Here is a 27,906-nt window from a genome sequence, read left to right on the forward strand (position 1 = left end):
TGCAAACGGATGAGTAGCGGAGTGACATGTGCTCTTTTATGTTCATTAAAGACCACTCGTGCTGCTGCGTTCTGAAGCAGCTGAAGAGGTTTGATATAGTTAGCTGGGAGCCCGGCTATTAGAGAGTTGCAATAGTCCAGTCTGGAGAGAACGAGCTTGAACAAGGAGTTGCGCTGCATACTCAGATAGGAAGGGTCGGATCTTTCTGATGTTGTAGAGTGCGAATCTGCACGATCGAGCAGTTCTAGAGATGTGGTCAGAGAAGTTTAGTTGGTCATCAATCGTTACTCCAAGGCTTTTCACCATTTTGGATGCAGTAATGGTTGCCCCATCCATCTGGATTGAAAAGTTATGATGTAGAGTCGGGTTGGCAATAATTAAGTGAAATTTTCCCTCAGTATCTCTGCTTTCACTTAAGTATGAATTCTGAGTATTTTCTACACTGGTGTCATGGGTTATATAACATTAATAATTCATTGCTGTAATAACGTGTCCAAATATCACAAATCAAAAGCGCTTACATTTACAATACAAGCATGTGTGTGTATACAGCCTTAAATCTGCACAATTCATCTCTTTCAGGAGCGCCATGCTATGTGTGTGTGTGTGTCTGTTTTGAAAAATGGAGGATTTGAGCTGGCGTGGATCCAGGCATTATTAGGCGCTCACAGCTGCTTGATAGCGGCGTCTCTAGAGAGCCTTTAGCTTCTCGTACTCCTGTAAAAAGAGTCAAGACGTTCTAGCCTCTGTTGGCCTGAATACATCTGTCACGCTTCTGTGTGGAGAATAGAGAAACTGGCGCAGGCTGCATTATTCTGTGTTGAGATTTATGGTGTTGTGATCCTCTGGATGTTCTTTAGCTTGAAATGTTTGTGTGAATTTAAATCTAATTTGTGATGGATGTCGAGTTTGTGCAGAGGTGATAAGATTTTACCCTTTTGGAATGGGTAAATTCTGCTCATAAACCAATATTTGTCAGATTGCTAAACAAGAGTGCGTTTTCGAAAACCATCGTTAGCCAACTGATATCGTAAGTTCTGTCATTCTGTCATAAACATAGTTCATTGATTTGGTGTTTCCGAATCCGTTGTTCCAACAAACATTCGCAAATTGAACATTTTCCTACCTGTAGAAGTAGAGCAACCTCTAGAGCTGTAGATAGATTTTCTCTAAAGAAGTTGTTACTTCACCCCGTTTAAAGCGTCATTTTGGACGTTTTACATTATGACTAACGTGGTTCGAATGAAGGATGTCTGACAGAGCAACTACGGTTTTGGGAAACACTTGTCACTACATCATTTGTTTTTCCCCCTAACCATTGCATTATATGGTAGTTCAGCGAGTTATGTTGTAAATTAAGTTACGTTAAAATATCATTTATGACGCATAATGGATTTAAGAAGAACTGATAAAATATAAGCCTTTTTGAATGGCCATACTTTGTCAGATTCTGCTGATAAACCAATATTTGTTAGATTGCTGAACAAGGATGCGTTTCCGAAAACCATGGTTAGCCAACTAATGTCGTGAGTTCTGTCATTACAACATGGTTCATTGATTTGGTGTTTCCCGAGTTCGTTGTTCCAAAAAACCTTTGCAACCTGGACATTTTCTGACTTCTATAACTGAAGAAGTAGAGCAACCTCTAGAGCTGTAGTTAGATTTTCTCTAAAGAAGTTGTTACTCCACCATGTTTATAGCAGCATTATGGACGTTTTACATTATGACTAATGTGGTTCGAATGAAGGATGTCTGACAGAGTAACTTTGGTTTTGGGAAACATTAGTCACTACATCATTTGTTTTCCCCCCCCAAGCACTGCATCATACTTTGATAGTTCAGCCGCAAGTTACATTGTAAATCAAACTACGTTAAAATCTAATTTGTGACGCATATCGGATTTAAGAAGCATTGATAAAATATAAGCCTTTTTGAATGGCCATACGTTGTCAGATTCTGCTGATAAACCAATATTTGTTAGATTGCTGAACAAGGGTGCGTTTCCGAAAACCATCGTTAGCCAACTAAGGTCATGAGTTCTGTCATTATAAACATAGTTCATTGATTTGGTGTTTCCTCAATCCGTAATTTTAATAAACATTTGTAAACTAAACATTTATGACCTCTAAAACTGTAGTTAGAGTTTCTCTAAAGAAGTTGTTACTCCACCACGTTTATAGCAGCATTATGGATGTTTTACATTATGACTAATGTGGTTCGAATGAAGGATGTGTGACAGAGCAAATACAGTTTTGGGAAACACTTTGTCACTACATCATTTGTTTTTCCCCCTTAGCACTGCATCATATGGTAGTCCAGCCACGAGTTACGTTGTAAATCAAATAGCATTAAAACATAATTTGTGACGCATATTGGATTGAAGAAGCATTGATAAAATATAAGCCTTTTTGAATGGCCATACGTTGTCAGATTCTGCTGATAAACCAATTTTTGTTAGATTACTGAACAAGGGTGCGTTTCCAAAACCATGGTTTAGCCAACTAATGTCATGAGTTCTTTCATTACAACATGGTTCATTGATTTGGTGTTTCCTGAGTTCGTTGTTCCAACAAACCTTCGCAAACTGGACATTTTCTGACTTCTAAAACTGTAGAAGTAGAGAAACCTCTAGAGCTGTAGTTAGATTTTTCTCTAAAAAAGTTGTTACTCCACCACGTTTATGGCATCATTATGGACATTTTACATTATGACTAATGTAGTTTGAATGATGGATGTCTGACAGAGTAACTACGGTTTTGGAAAACACTTGTCACTACATATTTTTTTCTAAAAAGATGGAAAAGTTACGTAGTAAATCAAATTCTGTTAAAATTAAATTTGTGACGCATATCAAATTTAAGAAGCATTGATGAAATAAAAGCCTTTTTTAATGGCCATACTTTGGCAAATTCTGCTGATAAACCAATATTTAGCAGTTAGCTGAACTTTCGCGTTTCCAAAAACCATCGCCAACTATGTTCTCAATTTCCATCATTATATACATAGTTCATTGATTTGGTGTTAAGCAAATTTGTCGTTTCAACAAATGTTTGCAAACTGACCAACCTAAAACATCCAGAACTGTAGTTTAAAATAGAGTAATAAATATAAAAAGGAAATTAAAGTAAATAACTTAAAAATACTTAAACTATGTACATTATATTGTTTCAATATGACATTGATCAGAGGGAAAAAAAAAAACGCAATATCAATGCAGTTCGTAACTTCTTGATTTAATGGCTAATTTGTATTTATTTGTATAATTTAATTGGTAGATCCCCAATGATGGTTGGGTTTAGGGGTAGGATTTGGTAGTATGGTTTTTTTCATGTAAGTGAAATCGTATGAATTTGTAAGAATTAGCCACTTTTCTGACAATACGTAAAATAGTTACAGTTCCTCGTAAGATCAGGCTGGTAAAAACATGTATGTGCATTAGGGTACATTTACATTAAAATTATTTACTAATTACGCAAGTGTTTTCTTTGCATTTTTGGAAAGTTCCTTGTATAGACAACAAATAATTATTTATTTATTTTTATATTTTATTTGTTATCGTTTTTTTCAAAAGAATGCACTTTGATACGTTTTTATATTTGCATTTTCAGGCAAACAATACAAAATGCTTGATAACATTGTTGCCATGTAAATGAATGCTCAAAACATATGTTGTGTAAACACCCTCTGATTAAATATTATTTTATAGACATGTTTACCCAATCTAAAACTAATGAAATTGACAAAACCAGACAATTAGGCTAGATTTTGAACAAGCAAAATGTAATCAATCCATTATAATGGTGATAAAAACAACCCCTTCCATCTTTCTCCAGGTGTTTATCATCAATCTGCTCCGGGACAGTAAGTTTTATCATTTCCGGCCTGTGATGGACACCTACATCCAGAAGCATTTTGCTGGAGCCCTTGCTTACAAGTAGGTTGACATGACTAGTTTTTGCAGGATATGTCTGTATACAAATAGTTTAATAGCAAACAGAGTAAATATAAGTAAATGAAGACTATTTTTAGTGTTGTTCATTTAATATTTAATCTAACTGGATGTTTACTTTCAAATGCAGAGAGCTGATTCGCTGTCTGAAGTGGTATATGGATCGCTCAGCAGAAGTTGTGCGACAGGATCACATCCAGGAAGCCATGAGGGTAAGATTTATGTATGTCATACAGTCAAACAAAGAGAAGTCAAGATAAAAAGCCACATAAAATGAAAATTGTGGTCATAATTTGATAAATAGCAAACATGATCATGATTCAGCCTAAACAGTTACTATAACGTAGTACACTTAGATAATTCTACAAAAGACATTCACAAATTACTAGCTCAAGACAAACTCTGTTGAGATTTCTTATTCACTGCCTGGATATTTTTTTTTAGATTAATTGTCAAGCTTGTTTGATTGGTGATTCATTTTGGTACTGGCAGCACCCTCATATTAAGATGTCAAGCACTGTCAACGTACAGAAAGATTATACTTTAGTTAAAGTGTGGGTGTTGCATCCAAGAGCTTCAAAGAATAAGTGCAACTAATTAAGTTCCTACTCTTGAGGTTAAAAAAAAATGTTCATAAACTTTGCAATTGCCCCATTTGTTTTCAAAGTAAAAGCCCTGGGATTCTCATTACATTTAACTAAAAAATTCCAAAGGGTGATTTCACACTGGGTACATTTTCTGTTATCTGAGTCTGAATGGGATTGCTCCCAGTGCCCAGTTTCATCGGAAACAAAATCAGGCCAGTTCCTCCTGGGTAGCCTCAAGTTTGGTCCCTCATTGCTCACCCAGGCAGCAGTTACCAGTTTTGTCATGTGAATGCATCCTAAGGCGTTTTGGTGTATACAGTCAAAGTCAGAATTATTAGCCCCCTTTAAATTTCCCAAATTATGTTTAACAGGGAAAATAAATTTTCACAGTATGTCTGATAATATTTTTTCTTCTGGAGAAAGTCTTATTTGTTTTATTTCGGCTAGAATAAAATCAGTTTTTAATTTTTTAAACACCATTTTGGGGACAAAATTATAAGCCTCTTTAGGCTATTGTTTTTCTCGATAATCTACAGAACAAACTACCATTATACTATAACTTGCCTAATTACCCTAACCTGCCTAGTTAATCTAATTAACCTAGTTAAGCCTTTAAATGTCACTTTAAGCTGTAGAGAAATGTCTTTAAAAATCTAGTAAAATATTATTTACTGTCATCATGACAAAGATAAAATAAATCTGTTATTAGAAATGAGTTATTAAAACTATTATGTTTAGAAATGTGCTGAAAAAAAATCTGCTCTCCGTTTAACAGAAATTAGGGGAAAAAATAAACAAGCGGTCTAATAATTCAGGGGGGCGAATAATTCTGACCAACTGTATATTAACTTTTTTAAAACTGCAAATCTTCCTCCAGGCTTTAGAGTACCTCTTTAAATTCATCGTCCAGTCGCGGATCCTCTACTCTCGGGCCACCTGCGGGATGGAGGAAGACCAGTTTCGAGCCAGCATACAGGAGCTTTTCCAGTCCATCCGTTTTGTTCTCAGCCTGGACAGCCGCAGCTCCGAGACCCTCATTTTCACCCAGGTCAGACATAAAGTTAATTAATTTATATCTCACATCTGTTAAATCAAATAATTAACAAGCGAAAACGATCACAGACAAAAGAACTAGCCAGTTTTATGTGTTTGAAAATGAAAGGTTCAGATGCAGCAAGATGCTGATCTCCAAATTCACAGTTGTTGACCCAAGATCAAAGCTGTTAGCTTTAGGCTGAGGTTTCTTTAGTCCTCTGTTAGACTCATGCATCTCTCTCTCTCTCTCTCTCTCTCTCTCTCTCTGCTGTAAAGAAGTTGTATGTCTAAGCTGTTTAGACAGCCCCATCTCAAGGAAATCCTGAGAAATCATTTCTCTTCCAGAGCGAGTTTGTTTGAGAAGATATCTGCTTGCTTAAGATTGCTTGCTCACTGAAGTATATGTAAATATTCTGCCATGTCATATTTGAAGAACCAAGACAAGAGGGCTTAAGACAAGCTTAAGAGACACTTACAATAAACCACCTAACAAAATCTTGAGATACCATAGTAGTAGTATTAGCCACTAAATTTTCCGAACTTGGTGTGAAGGATACTTGATGCTGAGATACTAGTACTGTGTATGTTATGTCTGGTTGTTGGAGCAGTTCTATTGGATGCTGGTTATAAAGTGTTTTGAATTTAAGTCAAACTAGGCCTGCCCCAAGTTATTATGATATTTTGATCCCTATATGTGTTTTATTGATCTCTTGGTAATTCATTTTCAGTAAAGTACAGGATTTAGGCGTCAGGAGTTTGACACATAGGTTTGTATAAGATACACTTTCATTAGATTGTTTGAACTAATTCTTCAGAAAGATGTGTTGTAATTCTTCCACATGCCTTCTTCTGTTATCACCATATTTTATACCTTCAGCAACATGCCATTTAATTTGGGATCCACCAGGAACAAACCAGTGGCTGTTTTTTGATTAATCAGACTACAAGCCATCCTACTCACAATTGTAGCATTTTGTTCATTTAGCCTTTTTTTGGATTTTGTTGACTTGATATTTTCTCCTTAATTGTCCCATATTGTACCTGTGTGGACTTTTGCTGTCCCTGCCCTGTGTCCTGACCCAATCCTGCCCAACCTCACTGTACCCCTAGGGTCCCCAGGCAACTACAGGACAAGCCTCTACCAACCAGGGCAACTGCTTGCAGCCGTTGAGCTGTAATGCCCCACGGCCCTCTCCTCTGTCTGTAAGTAGAAGCAGCTTGTTAAATTGCCCCACAGTATGGAACGGAGACTCCCTCACAACCCCAACCCAATGCCAGTCTCCAAAACATTGCATACAATCACTCAGTACCTTCCCAAAAGACCAGACCCGAACATGAACCAACAGTCCGAACAATCTGACCAACACCAACAAATGATTCCCACTGCTTCCAATGCATTTTCCGCTGGGTTCTTTTGGTGTGTTTCTTGGTTTTGATTGCTGTGTTTGACACCATATCTTCTCCTGCACAACTTTGAGTCCTTCGAAACACCCCCCATTATTCACCTTTCCTCTTCAGTGGCCTTAAACTGGGACCAAAGATCACCTTGCCTGGAATGGTTTGTAGTGGAGGGATGTTGAGCAAAGCAGGGAATGGAAGTTCTCAGAAGCAAGAGATGTAGATAGTAGATGTTTTAGTAGTGATACCTTTGATTTGAAGAATAGCCAAACTCGCAAGTGCCAATCTAACAAGTAATTCTTAATTGTGTGCCTGATTTATACCAGGCCCTCAGCCTTGCTCCTGGAGACCCACAGTCCTGCAATGTTTACCCTGAATCAACCTAAACCCTTCACTTTTCAAGTGACTTGAAAATGTTGATTGGTTGGTTCAAATGTGTTTGACTAATGCTAAATTCTGTGGGACAGTTCATCTCCAGGAATGACCTCAGAATAAAAAAGACCTTCTCAAAAATTTGACTTTACAGTATTAGCCATGAAGAGTTCATGAATTCTCACTTATGCTTCATCTCTTGCTATGTCTGTGATGTCCATCCCATCTTTGGCCAATATTCCCTTCTCATCTTGAGTTGTCTGAAAGGAAAAATCATCCTCAAGTAACAACCTCTCTTTTTTCTGAACTCTTCTTACTTTTTCAGGCTGCCCTGCTCAACTCATTCCCAGCCATTTTTGACGAGCTCCTACAGATGTTCACAGTACAGGAAGTAGCAGAGTTTGTGAGGGGAACTCTGGGCAGCATGCCTAGTACAGTTCACATCGGACAGTCCATGGATGTGGTCAAGCTGCAGTCCATTGCTCGAACTGTGGATAGCAGACTTTTCTCTTTTCCAGGTATTTCCTACATACATGGTTCATTCTAATGTTTACAATCTGTATCATTAGATTTGCTGCAACTTGTCATTGGAACAGTGCACATTGTTTTCCCATTTGTACCTTATTTGCAGGGGTGGACATAGCAGGTACTAGTGTGCATGAGCAATTTTAAAAAGCTAAAGAAGTATTATGCATACCAACATTGTTGGCATTATAGGACCTTGTCACCTAGGTTAACACAATATAAGGACATTTACCATGGAAAATTAGTAAGATTATTACAAGCATGTTAAGTGAAGTTTATTTATAAACTAATTTCGAGAGGATCACGTGCTAATGATTGCGTGCGGCTGGTCTCACATTATCCAATTTATGATACACCAATCAGACGATTCCTAAGCCACTATAAATACCCTAAGTTCCATATCACAGCCATCTTCTTTTTAAAGAATCCCCCCTTCCACCTCTACTCCTTCTCCTTTCCTAGATGGGTGACACAATGGCCCAGTGGTTAGAACTGTTGCCTCACTGCAAGAACTTTGCTGGTTCTAGTCCTTACCAAGCCAGCTGCCGTTTCTGTGTGAAGTTTACACATTCTCCCCGTGCTTGCTTGGGTTTCCCCCGGGTTCCCCCCACTGTCCAAAAACATGCAACTTAAGTTAATTGACTAATCCAAATCGGCATCATAGACATGCTCCTAGTAAGTAGTTATCTCTTAAGAGCAATCACTATCTGTTCATTAGCTACTTAACTACAGCAGAGTGATTCTCCAGATCTGCCTGAGCTCAAACTCCCCTCTCGCCTTGCAAACGGGAGGGAGCCCCGGGCTCAAGGATCTTATGAGCTCAGGGCTCTCTCCCGATGACAGCATGTCAAACAAGCTTTATAATCAATCAAGTGTCAACCCTTTTTTTAAAGCAACACGGCAGGCCTTGGATTTAGTTTACATTACTTCAGATTTAATTTCTCAGGAACAATGTTATATAGCGTTGTTCTTAGATTGCTTTAGGATTAGGGCTGGGCGGTTTTTCCGATTTTTTTTTGATTAATTCGAATTTACGTTTTAAGACTATTTATTTCGAATCAAATCGAGAAATCACGATTTTTAAAAATATATATATATATATTTAATACATTATAATGGCACCAATGCGCTTTGGTTCTGTATCTTTTAAGAAAAAGGCAGCAGCATTACAACCTGTCATTCAATCAGAAGACAAAGTCAAAGCCGAGCTGAAAGCCAATCTTTCCTAGGCTCAGCAAAACTTGCAAAAATACCTCTGTATTCTTGCAACTGCAATATTTACACAAATATTTCTCATTCAAATCTTCTGCAACGATATTTAGTTCGTGAATTTGTTTTACATTTATTTACACCTTGACCGATTTTTGTATGACATGGCCATTAAAAATACAATGTTCCTTAACCAGATGGGTTTTTTTAAAGTTACTTTTAAAGAGAATGTTACTTCAGTCATGTTGTTGTAATGTTTTGAGAAGACTAGTAACACAATAAAAAAAAATCTAAATCGAAATCGTGAATCGGTCAAACTTTATAAAAAACCTAGATTTTTTTTTTTTGCTAAATCGCCCAGCCCTATTTAGGATAGTGGCAATCAGGGTTTCCATTGTGCCCATATTGTGTCCCCAGCCACAACCTTTTGACAGGTGAGCACAGTAGGCGCAGTCCCATCTGGCATGAAAGGATGTGACCATACAATCAGCTGATTCAGCACTGTTCTATACTGTCATGCCAGGTTCACACAATGTAAAGCAAGCATCTATATTGTGTTACACGCTCTTGATGACATGCAGAATCTTTTTCACCTTCATGGAGCTTTTCTGAAGACGCAAATTAGACTCAGTGTATATAATCTACTCACGCACATTCTTAGGGTGCTTTAACACCTACACTTTTGTTTCGGAACGTGTCTCGTTTGCCCAGTTAGCGTGGTTCGTTTAGCATATGTGAACAGGGCAATCGCGCTCTGTTCCGGAGTAATCACTCCGAGATCGCTTAAATGAGGTGGTCTCGGCTCGATTGAAACAAACCCTGGAGCGGTTCGATTGCAGTGAGAAAGCGATCCGATCCGAGCGCGGTTATATCACTGTGTTTTATGGATATGTAATAGGCTTACGGCTATATGAAGAGAGAATTATGAGTATGGCGGGAAGTTTCGCGAGTCTCCGGATGCCCGCAAACGAGTGATGATCTCCCGGTAATCTCGCGTCTCCCTCCCGGTCCTCAAATAGGCATCGTCGTGCACCCTTCTCACCCCTCCCCACCGCGTCTCTCCTCAGACACGTCGCGCGCGCACCCTGTCAATCACCACCAAACCACCACCTCTCCTGACAGCTTAGCGGGACGCTGCAAAATAAATCCTGTGACTCTGACCAATGTAAGGAGAGTTCACTCGCACGTGACTTGTTTTAGCTCTTTTGGTCCGATTAGAAACTTTGCAATGTGAAAGCGAACCGCTTCAAGAGCAAAGAGCAACAATGTAACAATTGTAATCTCTGTTTCAGAACAACTGAATCGATTCACAGGTGTGAAAGCACCCTTATTCTCATTTGGTGTCAATCTTTTTTAGCTTGGCTTTTATTTTTTAGATAGGGGGAACAAAATGGTTTCACACAAGATGCTATTTTGTTAAGACAGATGATGACAGCATGTATGCCATGAACAAGCAACCAAGCAAAATCTCCAGATTCTCCATGGGACCAAAAAAGTTATATGCATCCCTGCTTTTTGCTACCATTCATATGGGGTTCATAGTAGCACAAGGGCATTTAATAGTACTGTAAGGTATTAATACACACTTTAAGAGGGTATGCTGAGAACATATCAGCCTATTTAAAGGTACTATCCCAGTGGCAAGCTTTAGTACCTCAAAAGGTGTAACACATACATGTTTTATTATAGTGAATGTCTAAAATCCTAAACACCGCCCTCTCTTTCTTTGCACAGAATCAAGGAGAATTCTCCTTCCTGTTGTTCTTCACCACATCCATCTGCATCTGCGGCAACAGAAGGAGCTTCTCATCTGTTCAGGAATCCTGAGCAGCATTTTCTCCATTATTAAGAGCAGCTCACTGGTACACACACTTCTGTCAATATGCGCGTCATCGAAACTCAAAAAATCCTGTTGGTGACTTGAGTCAATGTTTGTCTTCTTGTGTCTGCAGGAGAGCTCTGTGCAGGAGGAGGTGGAGATGATGGTGGAGAGTTTGTTGGATGTGTTGTTGCAGACACTGTTGGCCATCATGAGTAAATCTCAGTCTCAGGAGGCGGTAAGAGGACAGCGCTGTCCACAGTGCACGGCTGAGATCACTGTTAGTAACTAACAAATCTGATATTCTTCCTTCCCTCCATCCCCTCATCCCTTTTCTACTCCACCTGCTTGGCAGCATCTCTACAGAGATTTCTTTTTCATATTTAGTTTGCTTTATCGGACTATAGAGTGCAACAGCCCAGTTAAAGTAAAATTGCACTTTTTTTATACAGAATCATTATTAAGTATAACATTGAACAAACAAGATATCAAAAATATGTTAATCACACCAAACTGACTAGATAAAATATACCCTTACCGGCCACTTTATTAGGTACACCTTACTAGTACTTGGTTGGACCCCTTTTGCCTTAAGAACTGCCTTAATCCTAACATTTAACGAGGTACTGTAAATATTCCTCAGAGATTTTGCTCCATATTGACATGATAGCATCACGCAGTTGCTGCAGATTTGTCGGCTGCACATCCATGATGCCAATCTCCCGTTCCAACACATCCCAAAGGTGCTCTATTGAATTTCTGATGACTGTGGAGGCCATTTGAGTACAGTGAACTTATTGTCATGTTCAAGAAACCAGTCTGAGATGATTGGCGCTTTATGAGATGCCGTGTAATCCTGCTGGAAATGGTCAGCAGCAATACTCAGGTAGGCTGTGGCGTTGACACCATGTTCAATTGGTACTAATGAACCCAAAGTGTGCCAAGAAAATATTCCCCACACCATTACACCAGCACAAGCAGCCTGAACCGCTGATACAAGGCAGGATGGATCCATGCTTTCATGTTGTTGATGCCAAATTCTGACCAGACCATCTGAATGTGGCAGCGAGAAATGGAGACTCATCAGACCAGGCAACGTTTCTCCCATCTTTGATTGTCCAGTTTTGGTGAGCCAGTGTGATGTGTAGCCTCAGTTTCCTGTTCTTTGCTGACAGGAGTGGCACCCGGTGTGGTCTTCTGCTGCTGTAGCCCATCCGTCTCAAGGTTGGACATGTTGTGCAGTCAGAGATGCTCTTCTGCAGACCTCAGTTGTAACGAGTGCTTATTTTAGTTAATGTTGCCTTTCTAATCAGCTGGAACCAGTCTGGCCATTTTCCTCTGACCTCTAGCATCAACAAGGCATTTGCGCCCACAGAACTGCCGCTCACTGGATATTTCCTCTTTGTTGGACCATTCTCTGTAAACCCTAGAGAAGGTTGTGCGTGAAAATCTCAGTAGATCAGCAGTTTCTGAAATACTTAGACCAGCCCGTCTGGCAGCAACAACAATGCCACGTTCAAAGTCATTTAAATCCCCTTTCTTCCCCATTCTGATGCTCGCTTTGAACTGCAGCAGATTGTCTTGACCATGTCTACATGCCTAAATGCATTGAGCTGCAGCCATGTGATTGGCTGATTAGAAATCTGTGAGCAGTTGGACAGGTGAATCTAATAAAGTTGCCAGTGAGTGTACAGTATATTACATGATTTTCAATGAATGTAAATAAGAGCACTGTTGTTCTCTCCCCCTCTCTCTCTATCTCTCTCTCTCTCTCTTGCGTTCAAATCTGTGTTTATGTATCCTTACACTCACTCACTGACTCACACATAATACAGTATGTCTTCGTGTGGGTGAACTTCATGAAAACTGCGAATAAAGTACATATTTTAAGAACACAATAAAAAAGATTGGACCATTACATTTATTTTGTTTTTTGGTTCAACTTTCTTTATGTAAAATTTAAATACATAGTTGTTTTTGCGTAAAATAAGGCTGGGATGTTTCTTGTCAGGCTTCATGAGACTCACCCGTGCATGCTTGTCTTATTCTTGTTTTTTTGTCTCCTGCATTTAGTTTGTTTTAACACCTGCTGGGAAAACTCAACAGTAACTATCTAAAACACATACATACTCAGATCTACACATTTGATGTCTTCTTTGATACACATTTATTTTGTTTTTAATGGTATTTGTGGATGTATTCATGATAGATCTCTTTCAAACAAAACCCAGCAGAAACTAGTCATGTTTATGTGTCTGTTTAGTTAAAAGAACCAAGGAAAGTCCAGATGGGGTAAATTCACTAAGAATATACTGTAATAACATTACATGTTTGCAAACACAACTCATTTTGTTTATAAAGTGTCTAGGGACTCCAGTGACCCAAGGTTTGCAATAGTGCGAGTAGATTGTGAGTATATTGCAGTGTGTAATATGCATTCAGTATATTTTGTTACAAAAAGTAAAAAAAATACTTTATTTCTGTGATCCATCCATAATAGATATATGCACGTGATGTAGCTATGCACTAGTTTTATATTAGTTTATATTGGTTACGTGACGGACATTGCGCTCTCTTGCTCTCATTAACATGCTTAAATACCTGTGCTATATGACAATACTAAAACTGTTTAAGGGTGCTTTCACACCTGTGAATCGATTCAGTTGTTCCGAAACAGAGATTACAATCGTTACATTGTTGCTCTTTGCTCTTGGAGCGGTTCGCTTTCACATTGCAAAGTTTCTAATCGGACCAAAAGAGCTAAAACAAGTCACGTGCGAGTAAACTCTCCTTACATTGGTCAGAGTGTCAGGGTTTATTTTGCAGCGTCCCGCTAAGCTGTCAGGAGAGGTGGTGGTTTGGTGGTGATTGACAGGGTGCGCACGCACGACGTGTCTGAGGAGAGACGCGGTGGGGAGGGGTGAGAAGTGTGCGCGACGATGCCTATTTGAGGACCGGGAGGGAGACACGAGATTACCAGGAGATCATCACTCGTTTGTGGGCATCCGGAGACTCGCGAAACTTCCCGCCATACTCATAATTCTCTCTTCATATAGCCGTAAGCCTATTACATATCCATAAAACACTGTGATAAAACCGCGCTCGGATCGGATCGCTTTCTCACTGCAATCGAACTGCTCCAGGGTTCGTTTCAATCGAGCCGAGACCACCTCATTCAAGCGATCTCGGAGCGATTACTTTGGCGCGGAACAGAGTGCGATTGCCCTGTTCACATATGCCAAACGAACCGCGCTAACTGGGCAAACGAGACACGTTCCGAAACAAAAGTGTAGGTATGAAAGCACCCTAAGTCCTCGTGTATGAGATTTAAGGTTTGGGACTCTACTGAAGTCTGTTCTGAAATGAAAGTGTCAGATTGACGTCATTCGCTATGGTTTTTAATGCCGCTCGACTCGCATTGCCAGGTGAAAACTACCTGCTTACACGAAACACGAGAACACAGATCTGACTCATATCGGATAAATTTCTACATATGAACAAGGCCTGAATCTGATTTGAGTAAATTAGAATCCCTGTGACTTGTTCCTGCTTACACGTACATGGGCCATATCCGATCTGTGCCACATGGGAGAAAAAAAATCGGAATTGAGTCACTTGAACAGTGCAGTGTAATGCCTGTTTCACACCGCAAGCGTCAGCAGCGCGTGAGCAGAGCGTATGTCGAGCAGAAGCAGCACGCAGGCGTTTGCCTTTCACACCAGCTGCGTCTGCAGCGCCCAGCTCTTCGGCAGCTGCTGCAGAGATCAACATTTCTCTGTCTATTCTATCTAGTTACCCATGTCTCTCTATATACAAATACACTTTTTAAACTTTTCATCTGCAGCAAGGCCCGCGGCAACTGCGGTTTCTTTAACCTGCAAATCTTTATTTTACAAATTTTATAGATCAAATAGTGCTGTGTGCTTCTCAAGCTCTATAGGAGTGTCTACAGTCAGAAGACAGTTGACTGTGATATGTCATTTGTTTTTTGATTGTCAGGTCGCTGTAGGCCTAGTTATAATAATATTTATACAATATAGTTACAATGATATTTATACATGATCAAACTAGTGTTAATTTCTCCGCTTCAGTGATGTCCAGCAGCAGAATAACAGCTCGTTAATTCATGCTCGTGCAGAGGATGAGACGGACAAAAGTAATTAATGCATGCAATTCTTTTACTTTTTTTCGTGTTGTCAGGTTCACAGTGCAAACAGCTCCCGGTAGGAATAACTCAAGTGAACATAAAACAAAGCCGATTAAAACTTTCTTGCTATGCTTGAGCTGCACAGCACAGCATACAGCGAGCTCACATAATCCAGCGTGCGTGTCGCACTACACTACCCACAATACACTTCGCTATGGACTACAACTCCCCTAAATAGTCTATTTCCCCTCTCCTGAAACACTAGCGTGCAACTTAAGCAAAACTGATACTAAAATTGTTTTACATTTGGTTTTGTAGTTCGGGCCTAAATAAATGTTTGTTGCCGTTTTTTATTTGATTGACTATATATAAATTATTTGACATTATTAACGCATTTATTGGGTAAAATTGCTACTTTTTACTGTCATTCAATGTGTTTTGGTCATTATCAATGCACTGTTACTTTAATTGAGCGTGAGCAGCGCGGCAAAAATAGACCCAGCGCCGAAACTATCGCTGCACTGCTGCTTCAGCGACGCGCTGCTGCTGTGTGCGGTATGAAAGCTCTAAACTGTTAACATGGACGCCGAAAAAACACGCGCTGCTGACGCTTGCGGTGTGAAACAGGCGTAAATGCGGCCAAAGTGTTATAGTTTGTCTCATATCCAGATGTTTGAAAGGCCAAGCTTTCTATTTGCTATTTCAGCCACTATTCGCTCGTCTGAGAGAAATATTGGAAATCTTAAAGGATTATAATAATCTCAGACTCAACTTTATTATCCCGTTTGGGGAAACTGAAATTGCAGCAAGGTGGCGTAACGCATGTAATGTTCCATGTACACATTAATAAAATATTACCACACAACATACTATACGGTACATCATTGTTTAGGTGTGTATCCCTCCCCGCTGGACTCATTTAATGACCTCATTTAATAACAGCATATGTTTTACGCTGCGGATGCCCCTCCAGCTGCAACCCATCTCTGGGAAACACCCATGCACACTCATTCATACACAGAAACTCATACACTATGGCCATATTAGTTTATCAATTCCGAGCACCCGGAGGAAACCCACACCAACACGGGGAGAACATGCAAACTCCACACAGAAACACCAACTGAACCAGCTGGGACTCAAACCAGCAACCTTCTTACTGTGAGGCAACAGTGCTAACCACTGAGCCACCCTGCTGCCACAAAACAACATTCATTAATTTTCCTATCGGCTTAGTCTCTTAATTTATCCGGGGTCGCCACAGCAGAATGAACCGCCAACTTATCCTGCACGTTTTTACGCAGCAGATGCTCTTCCAGCTGCAACTTATCTCTGGGAAACATCCATACACACTCATTTATGATCATACACAACTGACAATTTAGCCTACCCAGTTCACCTGTACCGCATGTCTTTGGACTTGTGGGGGAAACCGGAGCACCCGGAGGAAACCCACGCAAACGCAGGGAGAACATGCAAACTCCACACAGAAACGCCAACTGACCCTGCCGAGGCTCGAATCAGCGACCTTCTTGCTTTGAGGTGACAGCACTACCTACTGCGCCACTGCATCACCATGAAATAACAATATAATTAGTAATAGTATTATAAAAATCGGGCCACATTTCCATGCAATCTGAACATGGTGTTGATTAGGGAACTTATCTCGATTGTTTCCATGTCTTTCATTCATTCTGCTCCCCTGCTCCCTTTGGATGCATTTGATTGGCTGTTTGTTGTGATTGGAAAGTAAACAGATTTGATTGGCTCACAGCGACGTACCCTCTTTCTGATTGGCAGGGAGAGTATGTGTCCTGCCTGCTGTCTCTCCTGCGCCAAATGTCGGACATTCACTTTCAACACCTGCTGGACAACTTCCAGAGCAAAGAGGAGCTGAAGGTTGGAGAGACGTCTTCTGCATTTCAGAAACCAGGGATCTGGAATCATTTATAATATTGTTTAAAATGTTTCCCAGAGCTTACTCAATGCTTTCTCTTGCAGGAGTTTCTGCTGAAGATTTTCTGTGTGTTCAGAAACCTGATGAAGCTCAGTATTTTCCCACGTGACTGGAACGTCATGCGACTGCTGACCAGCAAGTGAGGATCCTGTTCTGCATTTCTTCTTGAAAAAATAAAATAAGTGTGATGCTTATTATTATGATTATATATTGATTATCTATGATCATATGACTATGATTATATACTGATTATCATATTTTGAGCTTGTACGGTGACTTTTGGATGCTTATCGCCCCATTCACATGGGGCTTCAGCATCAACGCTTGACTGAAGGCGTGTCTGAAGTTGGGGCTGACGCGATCGTCGTAGCAGCGTCAACCAATGAAATTAGTCCGCAATCGGCTGCTGTCTGAGCTGGTGTATTTGCATACAGCTATCTGATTGGCTGACACTTCCGTCAGCACTTGAAAAGTTGAGAAAGTCCCAACTTCTTCAGCGAGCAACGCCTCTGAAGCAAGGCCGAAGGATCCACAATGCAGTCCGGCAATGCCTGAAGTCACCCATTTAAAGTGTATGGGAAGCGTTGAAGCTGACGCCCCGTGTGAATGGGGCGTTTGTCACTTACAGTATGGAGGTCTCAGATACACTACAAAACGAGAAGAGATAAAACTGTTCTTAGAGTTTTTGGCTTGTTTGTAGACTATAAATATCTAAAAATTATTAAATCATGACAGATTTTTTAGACAAGTAAAAAATTATATTGTTTTGTTTTCGGAAATAGTCAAATTTCTGCTGCGTGGTACAAACACACTGAAGTCGCCTCAATCCGGTCTACCTTGGAAGTTCAGATAATCCAATTTGAGCAGAAAATTTGCATGAGGTGGAAAAACATCCCGTGGTTAAACTAGTGCAAGTGACCCATGTTGATAGTGTTGGTCGATCAGAAAAGAAAAAAATAGCGTGATATGGCAAAAACTTTCCACACTTTCCATCCACCTATTTTTAAGTGCATTTTGGATTTGACCATAACAAATGGAAACGTCAAGATGCACATAAAATTTGAAAATGCGTATAAAAAAACATATGCGCATAACTGAGTAGGATAAACTTTTTATTCGATAAAAAAAGATGTGCATAAACTCTGATGGAAACACTTCTTCCAAGCAAAGTCCAGTATGCGCATTAAAAAGATCATGTGATGATGAAAATGTGTGTGAATGGACAAACCGGCAGGCTGAGCACACTGTAGAACATCTGAAATGTCGTTTTGGTCATTCTAAAACACTGTACCGTTTCAGTATTAGTGTTATTATTAATTAGGGGTGTCAAAATTAATTGTTTCTTCGGTGCACCACGATGCAGACGCGGACAATTCGGTATCGATTCAGTAATAACCATAACCGGTTATAGTGACGTCATTTATCTCCTATGCGCTCTGTCGCGAGGGAGGTGAGCGCCGTTATTTACAACACTCAGCCAACTCAGGGCCGGCCCGTGGCATAGGCACCATAGGCAAATGCTTAGGGCGCTGTATATCCAGTGGGGCGCCAGAAATGAGCGCGCTTCAGTTGGTTTTGTTTTCGATTTTCCTGACAATTTCAGTTATAGACGGCAATAACTCAAAAAACGCTTACCCTAAAAAGATCTAAAGTGTGTTTCCTACAAAAAGACAAAGCTGGTTATGTTTCACAGCTGTCTTTCTTTTTTTCGCTCGACATTACGAGCACTGCTCCGTTTAAGCCCTCGCAGTCTGCGTTTACTTTAGCTAGCAGAGCTCGCGCTGAGAGGAGCTCTCTGTAAGGGACCGTCGGAAAAGTGCTTTATTTTTTTCGTTTTTTTTTCGTTTTTCTGCTCCGCTCAGCGCAAGCTCTCCCTGTTGCAAGGGCTTAAGTGTGTTTGTTTGTGTGTGTGCGTGTGGGTGTTTGTTTGTTTGATGCTGTCTATGTTTGTGAATGTGTTTGAATATGAGACAGTGTGGTGCTGTGTGTTTATACAGACAGCATGTTATAGCCTCCCCCCTAAAATATAACACTATATATGGAAAGCATCGTCAATGCACCGTGATGCACCGAGATTTTGAATTGAACCGAATCGATGGCATGATAATCGTAACCGAACCGAACCGTGAGACCAGTATAGGTTCACACCTCTATTATTAATGACCTCCAAGAGCGTCTGCGCTCTGTGTCTAACGCCTTCAAACACCACTGCACATTTACTGTGTCGGCATTTTCTTCTTAGGCGCAAGTCATTTAGTAAACAAAGAAACAATTCAAATTACTGCTGCTTGGCACGAATACACTGAATTCAGCTCAACTCGGTCTACCTCACAATATTAAATAATTCAATGCTGTGACTTATTCGAGTTTTTCTTTAAAACAAGCTAAATAATGTGCCAATGGGGTTAAGTAAAATGATCATATTTTCAGTTTGCAGTAAGTTTATTTTACTAAACCCACTGGTAGATATTTTAGTTTGTTTTAAGGAAAAACCTATGGAGACCCGGAAGGGACGTGACAATTCATAAAACAAGTGATAAGTAAGCATATTTTAGAAAGAGTTTACGTTCCCTCGCAAATATGTTCTGCGTTCCCTTTCAAAACTGTTGTTGGACAAACACTTCACTTCATACATGACAACCCTGCTTTTACCGGGATTCTTCCGTATTTTACCATTATATCCTATTATTAGGTATTTTCCCATATTTCTCTCATATTTTTAATCTTGAAAGCATGTTGAAATTAAAATAAAAATGTCTGAATTCATTTTCTTTCCATTAAAGCTGCGCGTCGATCAGCGCCCCTCATATGCAACCTCTGAATCAGTGAATGCATCTATAAGCGCTGACTAACTTTCAGATCAGCTGTACATGCCATTTAAAGAGGAGCTAAAGTGCAGGACATACACGTCCTGCGTGTTTTATTTCAAACACAACTAATTTGCTCTTAAATGAGGAGAAACGGTTAAAGTATGCTTTCGTTAAATATCAGTGGTAAGTGACACCTCTGTTGTCAAACAAAACAAAACGAGAGATTCAGTCAGTCAGCGCTTATACATGCATTCACTGATTCAGAGGTTGCAAATGAGGGGCGCTGATCGATAATCAGCTTTAATCGAAAGAAAGTGAATTCAGACATTTTTTTATTATTTTAATATATATATTTTTATATTTTTTATTATTATTATTTTATTATTTTTTGATTATTTTTTATTAATTTCAACATGCTTTCAAGATTACAAATATGACAAAATAATTAATAATAGGATATAATGGTAAAATATAGGAGAATCCCAACAAAAACAGGAGGGTTGTCATGTATGAAGTGAAGTGTTTGTTGAACAACAGTTTTACAAGGGAACACAAAACATATTTGCGAGAGAACGCAAAAACTTTCAAAAATATGCTTACCTATCGCTCGTTTTTTTTTCTCCCACGCATTTTGTATTTCTTCCACCCATTTTTTTTTTTCTCCACCATCATGTCCCTCCCGGGTCTCCGTAAAAAACACTTCAATTTGACTATTTCTGAAGACAAGACAGTCTAGTCTAGAAAATGCTTCTTGATTTAAGCAACAACAGCAGAAACTCATGTAGAAAAGCATTTTTTGCAGTAACATTTCTAAATCAAAACTGATATTTATATATAAAAAACTAATTTTGGTAGATTTTTATATTTTATTCATTCAGATTTGTTTATCAAAGAATCCTGAAGATAAAGATGTATTATGAAATTCACAAAAACATTGAGCATAAGAACTAATATTTATTGTTGTACTAATAGTGGTTGTAGATTGTTGAAATAGTAGTAGTTTTCTCTTATTTATGTACTCTGACCTGTCCACCTAGGTATTTTTGCATGTGCACACACACACACACACACACATGCAAACACACACACCTGCCAGTAGCTGACTGTTTTGTTGTTGTTTTTTCTTTTATTTCTACCATTTGTATGTGATCCCAATTTGTGTAACTTTTTCATAATATTATAATTTAATTTTTTTTTAAATAATACATTTTGTGAAAAAATGCTAGATGGTGTAACATTAAGGTAGCCGTGTCATGAGAATACAGAATTTAATAAATTTAAAACTTTAATATAGAAAACAGTTAATTTAAATGGTCAATATATGTTACACAATAATTACTGTTTTATTGTATTTTAATCAAACTCTGAAAAGAATTTTGGAAATGGAATTTCCAAATTGAATTATGAAATTTTTCTGCCAGGGAAAAAAATTAATTAAAAAGAAAAAATATATAATTGTGATGTAAAACAAAACATCACAATTCTGACTTCTTTTTCATCCAATTTAAAAGAGAAAAAAGTCAGAATTGCAAGATGTTCAATCAATTCAGTTGATCAGTATTTCTATAGTGCCTCTACAATAGAGTGGAGGAACTATGACGTCACTTTGCTAATCGGCTGCTAGCATAAAACTGGTTCCCTTGTGAAAATCCCTATAGGATTTTCCCATAGGCTTTTCGAAGATTGCAAATAATAAGCTCTGTGTTTAAACACTGTTCATTACTCTTACACTTTTTGTCCAGCCGGACAATCCTCACACGAAAATACAACTTTGAGCACTTTTGGATCTTAAATGCAAACGTAAGAGTTGAAAGCTAACATTAGGCTATAAACGGACTGCACTGCCTTCAGGGCGCTCGCCTGTGACGTCAATACCACACTACTACAGACGACTTATCATGCTCCTTTTTAGAAATAATGTCCATGACAAAGAGTTAATCTCTCTGTTTATTATATTATAATCCACGCTATATATTATAAACTAATAAATACGCAAACACATAGGCCTATGTTTTTACGTGGGAAATACATCTGTTTTTCTTTACGGTTGTTCTAAAAGTTTTAAAACTGCGTGCACACAGCCTGCTTACCTTAACAGACGACAGAAATGAGACGTGAGGAGGAACAAGTCTATCAAATGCCTGCAAGTTCCATCATCATGGACACAGAGCAACATTCAATATTCCTTTTATGTCACGACGTACAGCGAAAAGCAGCCTATACAGTCACATATGCTGTACATTTTATGGAGGAGTGTAAATATTGCAGTTATGACAGAGTAAAATGTGTTCAGATGAAGAAAAAAAATCACTTGATCATGTTAAAATGACAGTTATGCATGTATTATTACACATTTATTGACTCGTTTGCATTACTGAGAGTAGGAAAGAGACAGACTGCACTGCAGTATCTTCATAATATTGTTTAATTAAAATAAATGATCAACAAATGAATCAGTCTCGACGGTCTTTACAAGTAAAGGCATTATCTACACACAATAAGAATTCCCAATTAGAATAATACTACAAACTATAAAATACTATTCCTGAAAATACCTAAATAACAGACAAATCCAAATGCCCAACACAAGCGAGTTGCGCTCCAGACCAGTTCAGCTCGATGACATATAATGTCTCCGACACCGCCTGTAGTCCCATTTAGCAACTTGATAGCAACCGTCTTTTTAAAGAAGCATGGCCGAATAAAAAATTCAATAGTGTGCTGTAACTGATGTGTTTTATGTTGTAGAACAAAATGTGAAAGTATCTTGAATTTGTGTTTTCCACGGACCTTATTTAAGCGATTTTACTGAAACCCCATACAAAAAAACCTATTGACTTTGGGACGAGGGAACCGGAAGAGCTAAAATGCTAACTCGCTTCCGGGTTTTTGCATACAAATTGACGTCATAGTTCCTCCACTCTATATAGATTGAGTGGCAGCAGCCGAACGCAGAAGTTCTAGTAAACTGAAGCTGTGTCAGTCCAGAGTTCAGAGCTGAAGTTCAGTTTAGCTCAGTTCAATGTGGTTTAATCTTGACTGCCGAAAGTCCAAACACTGAAGAGCTAATCTATCCATGTAAACCAAGCAGGACAGTGGCGACAGTTGAGGAACAAACTTCACCAATTGACCAAAGTGAAAGAAAAAAACCTGGAGAGAAACCAGGCTAAGTTAGGCATAACAATTTCTTCTCTAGCCAAATCCGATTTGTGATTAAAAAAGTCCCAAATCACAATAAAACATATGCCCTTATATGTATTTCTGGTTTTTGAGCCTGTAGGTGTGTCGTGCGATTACAAGAAAGTAGCAGTTATGAAAAAAAGATCTAAATTTGCCAATAAACATTAAAAAACTGCAACAATAGGATTTTTTTCGAAAGCAATCTATAAGTGAAGTTTATGTATAAACAAATTTCGAGAGGATCACGTGCTTATGATTGCTAGCAGCTGACCCGCATTATCCAATTCACTACGCTCCAATCAGACGACTCCTAAACTACTATAAATACCCTGGGGTTCATTCCATTGCTATCTTCATTTTGAAGAGTCCCCCCTTCCTCCCCTACTCCTCCTTCTTAGACGGGTGACACGGTGGCCCAGTGCGTAGCACTGTCGCCTCACAGCAAGAATGTCTCTGGTTCCTGGCTTTACCAAAACTAGCAGACATTTCTGTGTGGAGTTTGCACTTCTCCCCGTGCTCACGTGGGTTTCCCCCGGCTTCCCCGGTTTCCTCCCACCGCCTAAAAACATGCAATTAAGTCAATTGAACAATCCAAATTGGCACCATAGACACGCTTCTAGTTCGTAGTTAATTTCAAGAACATTCACTTGCTACAGCAGGGGAGTTCTCGAGATCTACCTGAGCTCAAACTCCCCTCCCGCCTTGCAACGGGAGGGAGCCCTGGGCTCGAGGATCTCATGAGCTCAGGGCTCTCTCCCAGGACAGCACGCCAAACAAGCTTTTATAATTAATCATCAGCTAAGTGTGAACTCTTGAAATAAAATCTATGAACATACCCCAAATGCTTCAACTTGTCTCTCTCTTTCTTGCAGTATCATCGTGAGCACAACTCAGTATCTGTCGCCTGCTCTCCATAAAAGCTTTACAGATGCTGACTTCGATTTTAAGGTGTGTGATTCTGCACATTTTTCACAACCAACTCCCTGGCACTGCAGCAAACACTAACCATAAACATCATCTCCGCACGCACACACACACATCTGTTCTCCTGGAGATGGCATTCACATGTTCACAAACGTGCCTGATGTGGGCCTTTACGGTGTCCTGCTGCTGTTGGACACTCTTGGCTCTCTCTAATCCACTCTAATGAAGCGCTCCTCCCTGATCAAGACAGATGGTGCCACTAACCAGGGAGACCGTCTCTGGAAGTTCACATCTACTGAATTATTAATGAAGGTTATCTTGCGGAGAAAAACACAAGCCTGTCTGTCAGCGTGGGCTTTCGCTGGATGTCCCTTGGAAAACGCGGAGAGCAGCTTAAGTTCTGAATCCAAACCAGGAAATGGATAAGATAGCTAACAGTCAAGACTAGTTTACCCACTGAAGACATGTTAAACTATAGAATTATTTTTTTGTGTCCTCCTACAACAGGTTTAAGAAAACTGCTCAGAATATGCATTTGATATTTGTATCAGTCTATAATGATTTGAGAGGGTTTGTTTAAATCGTTATGGAGATTAAAGGGGACCTATTATGCAAAAATCACCTTTATAAAGGGTTAAATCACAGTTATATGGCAAGAGTCTGTGAATTTGCTTGTTAAGTGTGACTTCAGGGTCCAAGCACCATATCAAACTGTATAGGGACACTCAACAAATGGTGATAATAAATATTTATAAAGTGCTATATATATATATATATATATATATATATATATATATATATATATATATATATATCCATGCTTAATATCTGATGGTCAGAAAGTGAATCATTTTTTTAATAAATTGTTAAAATATTGGTGTCTATGATGCAGCTTGTCCAGAGACTGTTGTGTGCACCATGATCCTAAATCAAATTCACTTTATTGTGTGATATGATGGTCATAAACTAGTATTTTCTCAATTCAAATGAGTAACGTAGACTAACCATGTTCCGTACACTTTTCGCTATTCAGCGCACTCAAACGACCACTCCTGCGCCATTGAAAGCCACATAAGCATGCTTGTGTGTTCATTCTCTGGGGGGATACCTATTCCACAATCCAAATCTTGATTGATGTCTTTTGGACCAGTAGTTTTTGAGAAAAGATGGGATAAGTACCGCCTTCGCATGTGTATGGAAGATGATAGGTTTTAACGGTGTTCGGTACAAGACTAAAATAGTGTTCTGTACAGGGCGCATAACTTTAATTTACTGGCAAAATTGGGCATTGTTTGAAGTATTATTAAAATCTTATGTCAGAATATACTATTATTGTGTTTAGCTTGAAGTTAATGCTATATTAAATAACTCTTTTATGAAAGTTTGAAATGAAATAGCTTCAAAATCATTTACTTTTTATATCATGTTTGTTTTATTAAAAACATGCCACAGCCATGTCACCCTGCAGCCCAAGACCGGTTACTCACTGAAGCTAAGCAGGGCTGAGCCTGGCCAGTACCTGGATGGGAGACCACTAGGGAACACTAGGTTGCTGTTGGAAGTGGTGTTAGTGAGGCCAGCAGGGGGCGTCCTAATGCCCCAGTGAAAGTGAAGGGTACACTATACTGTCAGTGGGTGCCGTCTTTCCGATGAGACGTTAAACCGAGGTCCTGACTCTCTGTGGTCATTAAATATAAATAACCCTCCTGCTATATAAATACACATTACATTACATTTATTACACCATGACAATATAAAATATTAAAACATTAAATTCATGCACATTAATGCTAACTTGATTGACCTTTTATATGTATAAACATGATCACTGCAAAAGAAGGATCGAAACAGCGTTTGCAGCCTGTCTCTCAGGCTCTCTCTGGCGGAGAGTTGCGACATGCGGTCATAACCCATAACTGACGTTTAAATATCCCCATTTCAAAGCATTTATTCAACAAAAGATAAGTTATTTAACAATTTGTGATAACATAATATTCACTTCATAAAGACTCTAATACCGTGTGATGCATAAATTAAATGCAAAAGCATATTGTCGTAGCTTTAAATGTATCCCCTCCCAGGCGACACTCGCACTTTAAGCTTGCCCACTATCTATTTTCAAGCGCATTAGGTGGCCGTAGCAAACTTACTGAATTTACTCGGAAACATATGATAGGAAGGTCTCTGTTGTGGTTGGGGCTGAAAGAGTGAGAATTAAACATTGCACAGATATATAGCTTGCCTACGACCCATAAGTATTTATTCAGAGTTTAGCATTAAAAGGTAATCTGTACGAAACATCGTTGTGTACGGAATATGGTTAGTCTACGTTAGCGGCTTAGACCCTGAAACAGTATTCCATAGACACGACCTAACAAGCAGATATACTTTCTGCCTCAGCCATCGATGTCATCCATTTCTGTGATGAAAACACTGGCCTTAATTTAATAAACCTTAATCAGATTTAATGGCTCCTGTATTTCTGTTTCCATCAGGTGTGGAACTCGTACTTCAGTCTGGCTGTGCTATTTATCAACCAGCCTAGTCTACAGCTGGAGACTCTGACACCGGCCAAGCGGAAGAAGGTCTTTGACAAGTAAGACTTGATCCTGTTCACTCACACAAACCTCAGGACAACAGCTGTGTCTGAGACTAGTCCTAGCCACTAGGGGTTTAACGAATTATTTTAACTCACAGTTCAATTCAATTCACGATTTTGAGCTCATGATTTAAACTTCTCATGATTTTCTTTTACCATTGGCTGCGTCTGAAATCACCTACTATACAGTAGGTACTGCATATGAATTTAAATGTACTACTCGGCTGTTAGAAAAGTGTGTTCTATACAGTATGAATGTGAGCAGTATGAATGGAATTCGGATGTACTACATCCGCCATTCTGTCATGATCACATGACCTATCCACGTCACTTCCATTCATTAATTCTCTCCTGGGGCATCATGGGATTAAGTAGCGTCTATCCGATGTGCACTTCAGTATATCGCCGGAAGTAGTAGGTCATCCGGGTACTTCACTCATACTGTTTTTCGAACATACTACTCGGCTCGTATGTCGCGCTGTTTTTAGCGCACTATATAGCAGCGGTTACCAAACTTTTCAGCCTGCAACCCACAAAATAACAATGTCAGTGACTCGCGACCTACATTTTTCAAGGTGGTCATACTGTAAATATATAAACTATAGGCATATATAAACATGAGCATATTGAAAACACAAACATGCAACAGTCTATTAACCATATAATGTGTTTTTAAAGCCATTTATTAATTTAAATAGATATGAATATAAAAATTAAAGGCTGATGGCTGATTTGTATGTTGTTGTTTCTTTAACGCAACTATCAACTATTCTCTGTGGGTTATGAATAAAATATGGTTCAAATAGTTTAATAAAATGTATTTAAGTTTTACAAAAATCCCCAAATGCCCCCTTGTCATTGTCCCGTGACCCCCAGTTTGAGAACCACCCCTATATAGTATGAAAGTTTACGATTTCGGACACAGCTCATGTTTGGAGTGAAAGTCCTTCTCTGTTGATGTCAGTTTGATATTTTTATTTTTAGCTACGCCCCTCTTTCTGTTAGTTTGCTATAAAGGAATGATATGCATAATGAAAGCCCCGCCCCCTACTCAATATTCAGTTTCAGTTGGAAGTACATCAACGTACTAGAATAAGTTTTAGCAACTACAAGTTTACACAGACTTTAATCATTATTCACAAAGATAATAACATACATTCATAAACTTAGCTGAATTGCTATTTATTATCTATTTTTTTGAGTTATTTATATTTTATATTATAGTTATATCTACACATTTCACGCACAAATAATTCCAATAAATTTGAAAATGGCATATTTGTCTAAAAGATGACGTTACACGAGGACGCAAGATCGCTGAAGAACGCAATTTATTTACACCCGGGTTGTCTAAACTTGCTCCTGGAGGTAGGGTGGCCACCCATCCCTTAAAAT

The 27,906-nt window shown here is 39.1% G+C and overlaps 1 protein-coding gene across 50 annotated transcripts in view; it reads left to right on the plus strand.

Moving 5' to 3' along the window:
• The window catches only part of dock3 (dedicator of cytokinesis 3), a 397,524-nt gene that overhangs the window by 328,020 nt on the left and 41,598 nt on the right, over positions 1–27,906 (plus strand). For 27 of the 50 annotated variants that reach the window (XR_012397895.1, XR_012397898.1, XM_009296480.5 and 24 more), the window contains exons 21-31: positions 3,834–3,934; positions 4,080–4,161; positions 5,414–5,584; positions 6,682–6,774; positions 7,667–7,859; positions 10,810–10,937; positions 11,028–11,174; positions 16,842–16,940; positions 17,043–17,137; positions 23,861–23,936; positions 26,408–26,508. Coding sequence is in view for 48 of the 50 variants with exons in the window: in XM_009296480.5 (XP_009294755.3) it covers positions 3,834–3,934; positions 4,080–4,161; positions 5,414–5,584; positions 6,682–6,774; positions 7,667–7,859; positions 10,810–10,937; positions 11,028–11,174; positions 16,842–16,940; positions 17,043–17,137; positions 23,861–23,936; positions 26,408–26,508 (1,286 nt within the window). In the remaining 2 variants the exon portion in view is untranslated. The remainder of the gene's footprint in view (positions 1–3,833; positions 3,935–4,079; positions 4,162–5,413; positions 5,585–6,681; positions 6,775–7,666; positions 7,860–10,809; positions 10,938–11,027; positions 11,175–16,841; positions 16,941–17,042; positions 17,138–23,860; positions 23,937–26,407; positions 26,509–27,906) is intronic. The other 23 variants (XM_073937553.1, XM_073937557.1, XM_017353418.4 and 20 more) reach the window with 3 other exon arrangements.

The sequence above is a fragment of the Danio rerio genome, chromosome 22 (assembly GCF_049306965.1).
Source record: "Danio rerio strain Tuebingen ecotype United States chromosome 22, GRCz12tu, whole genome shotgun sequence".
Taxonomy (NCBI): domain Eukaryota; kingdom Metazoa; phylum Chordata; class Actinopteri; order Cypriniformes; family Danionidae; genus Danio; species Danio rerio.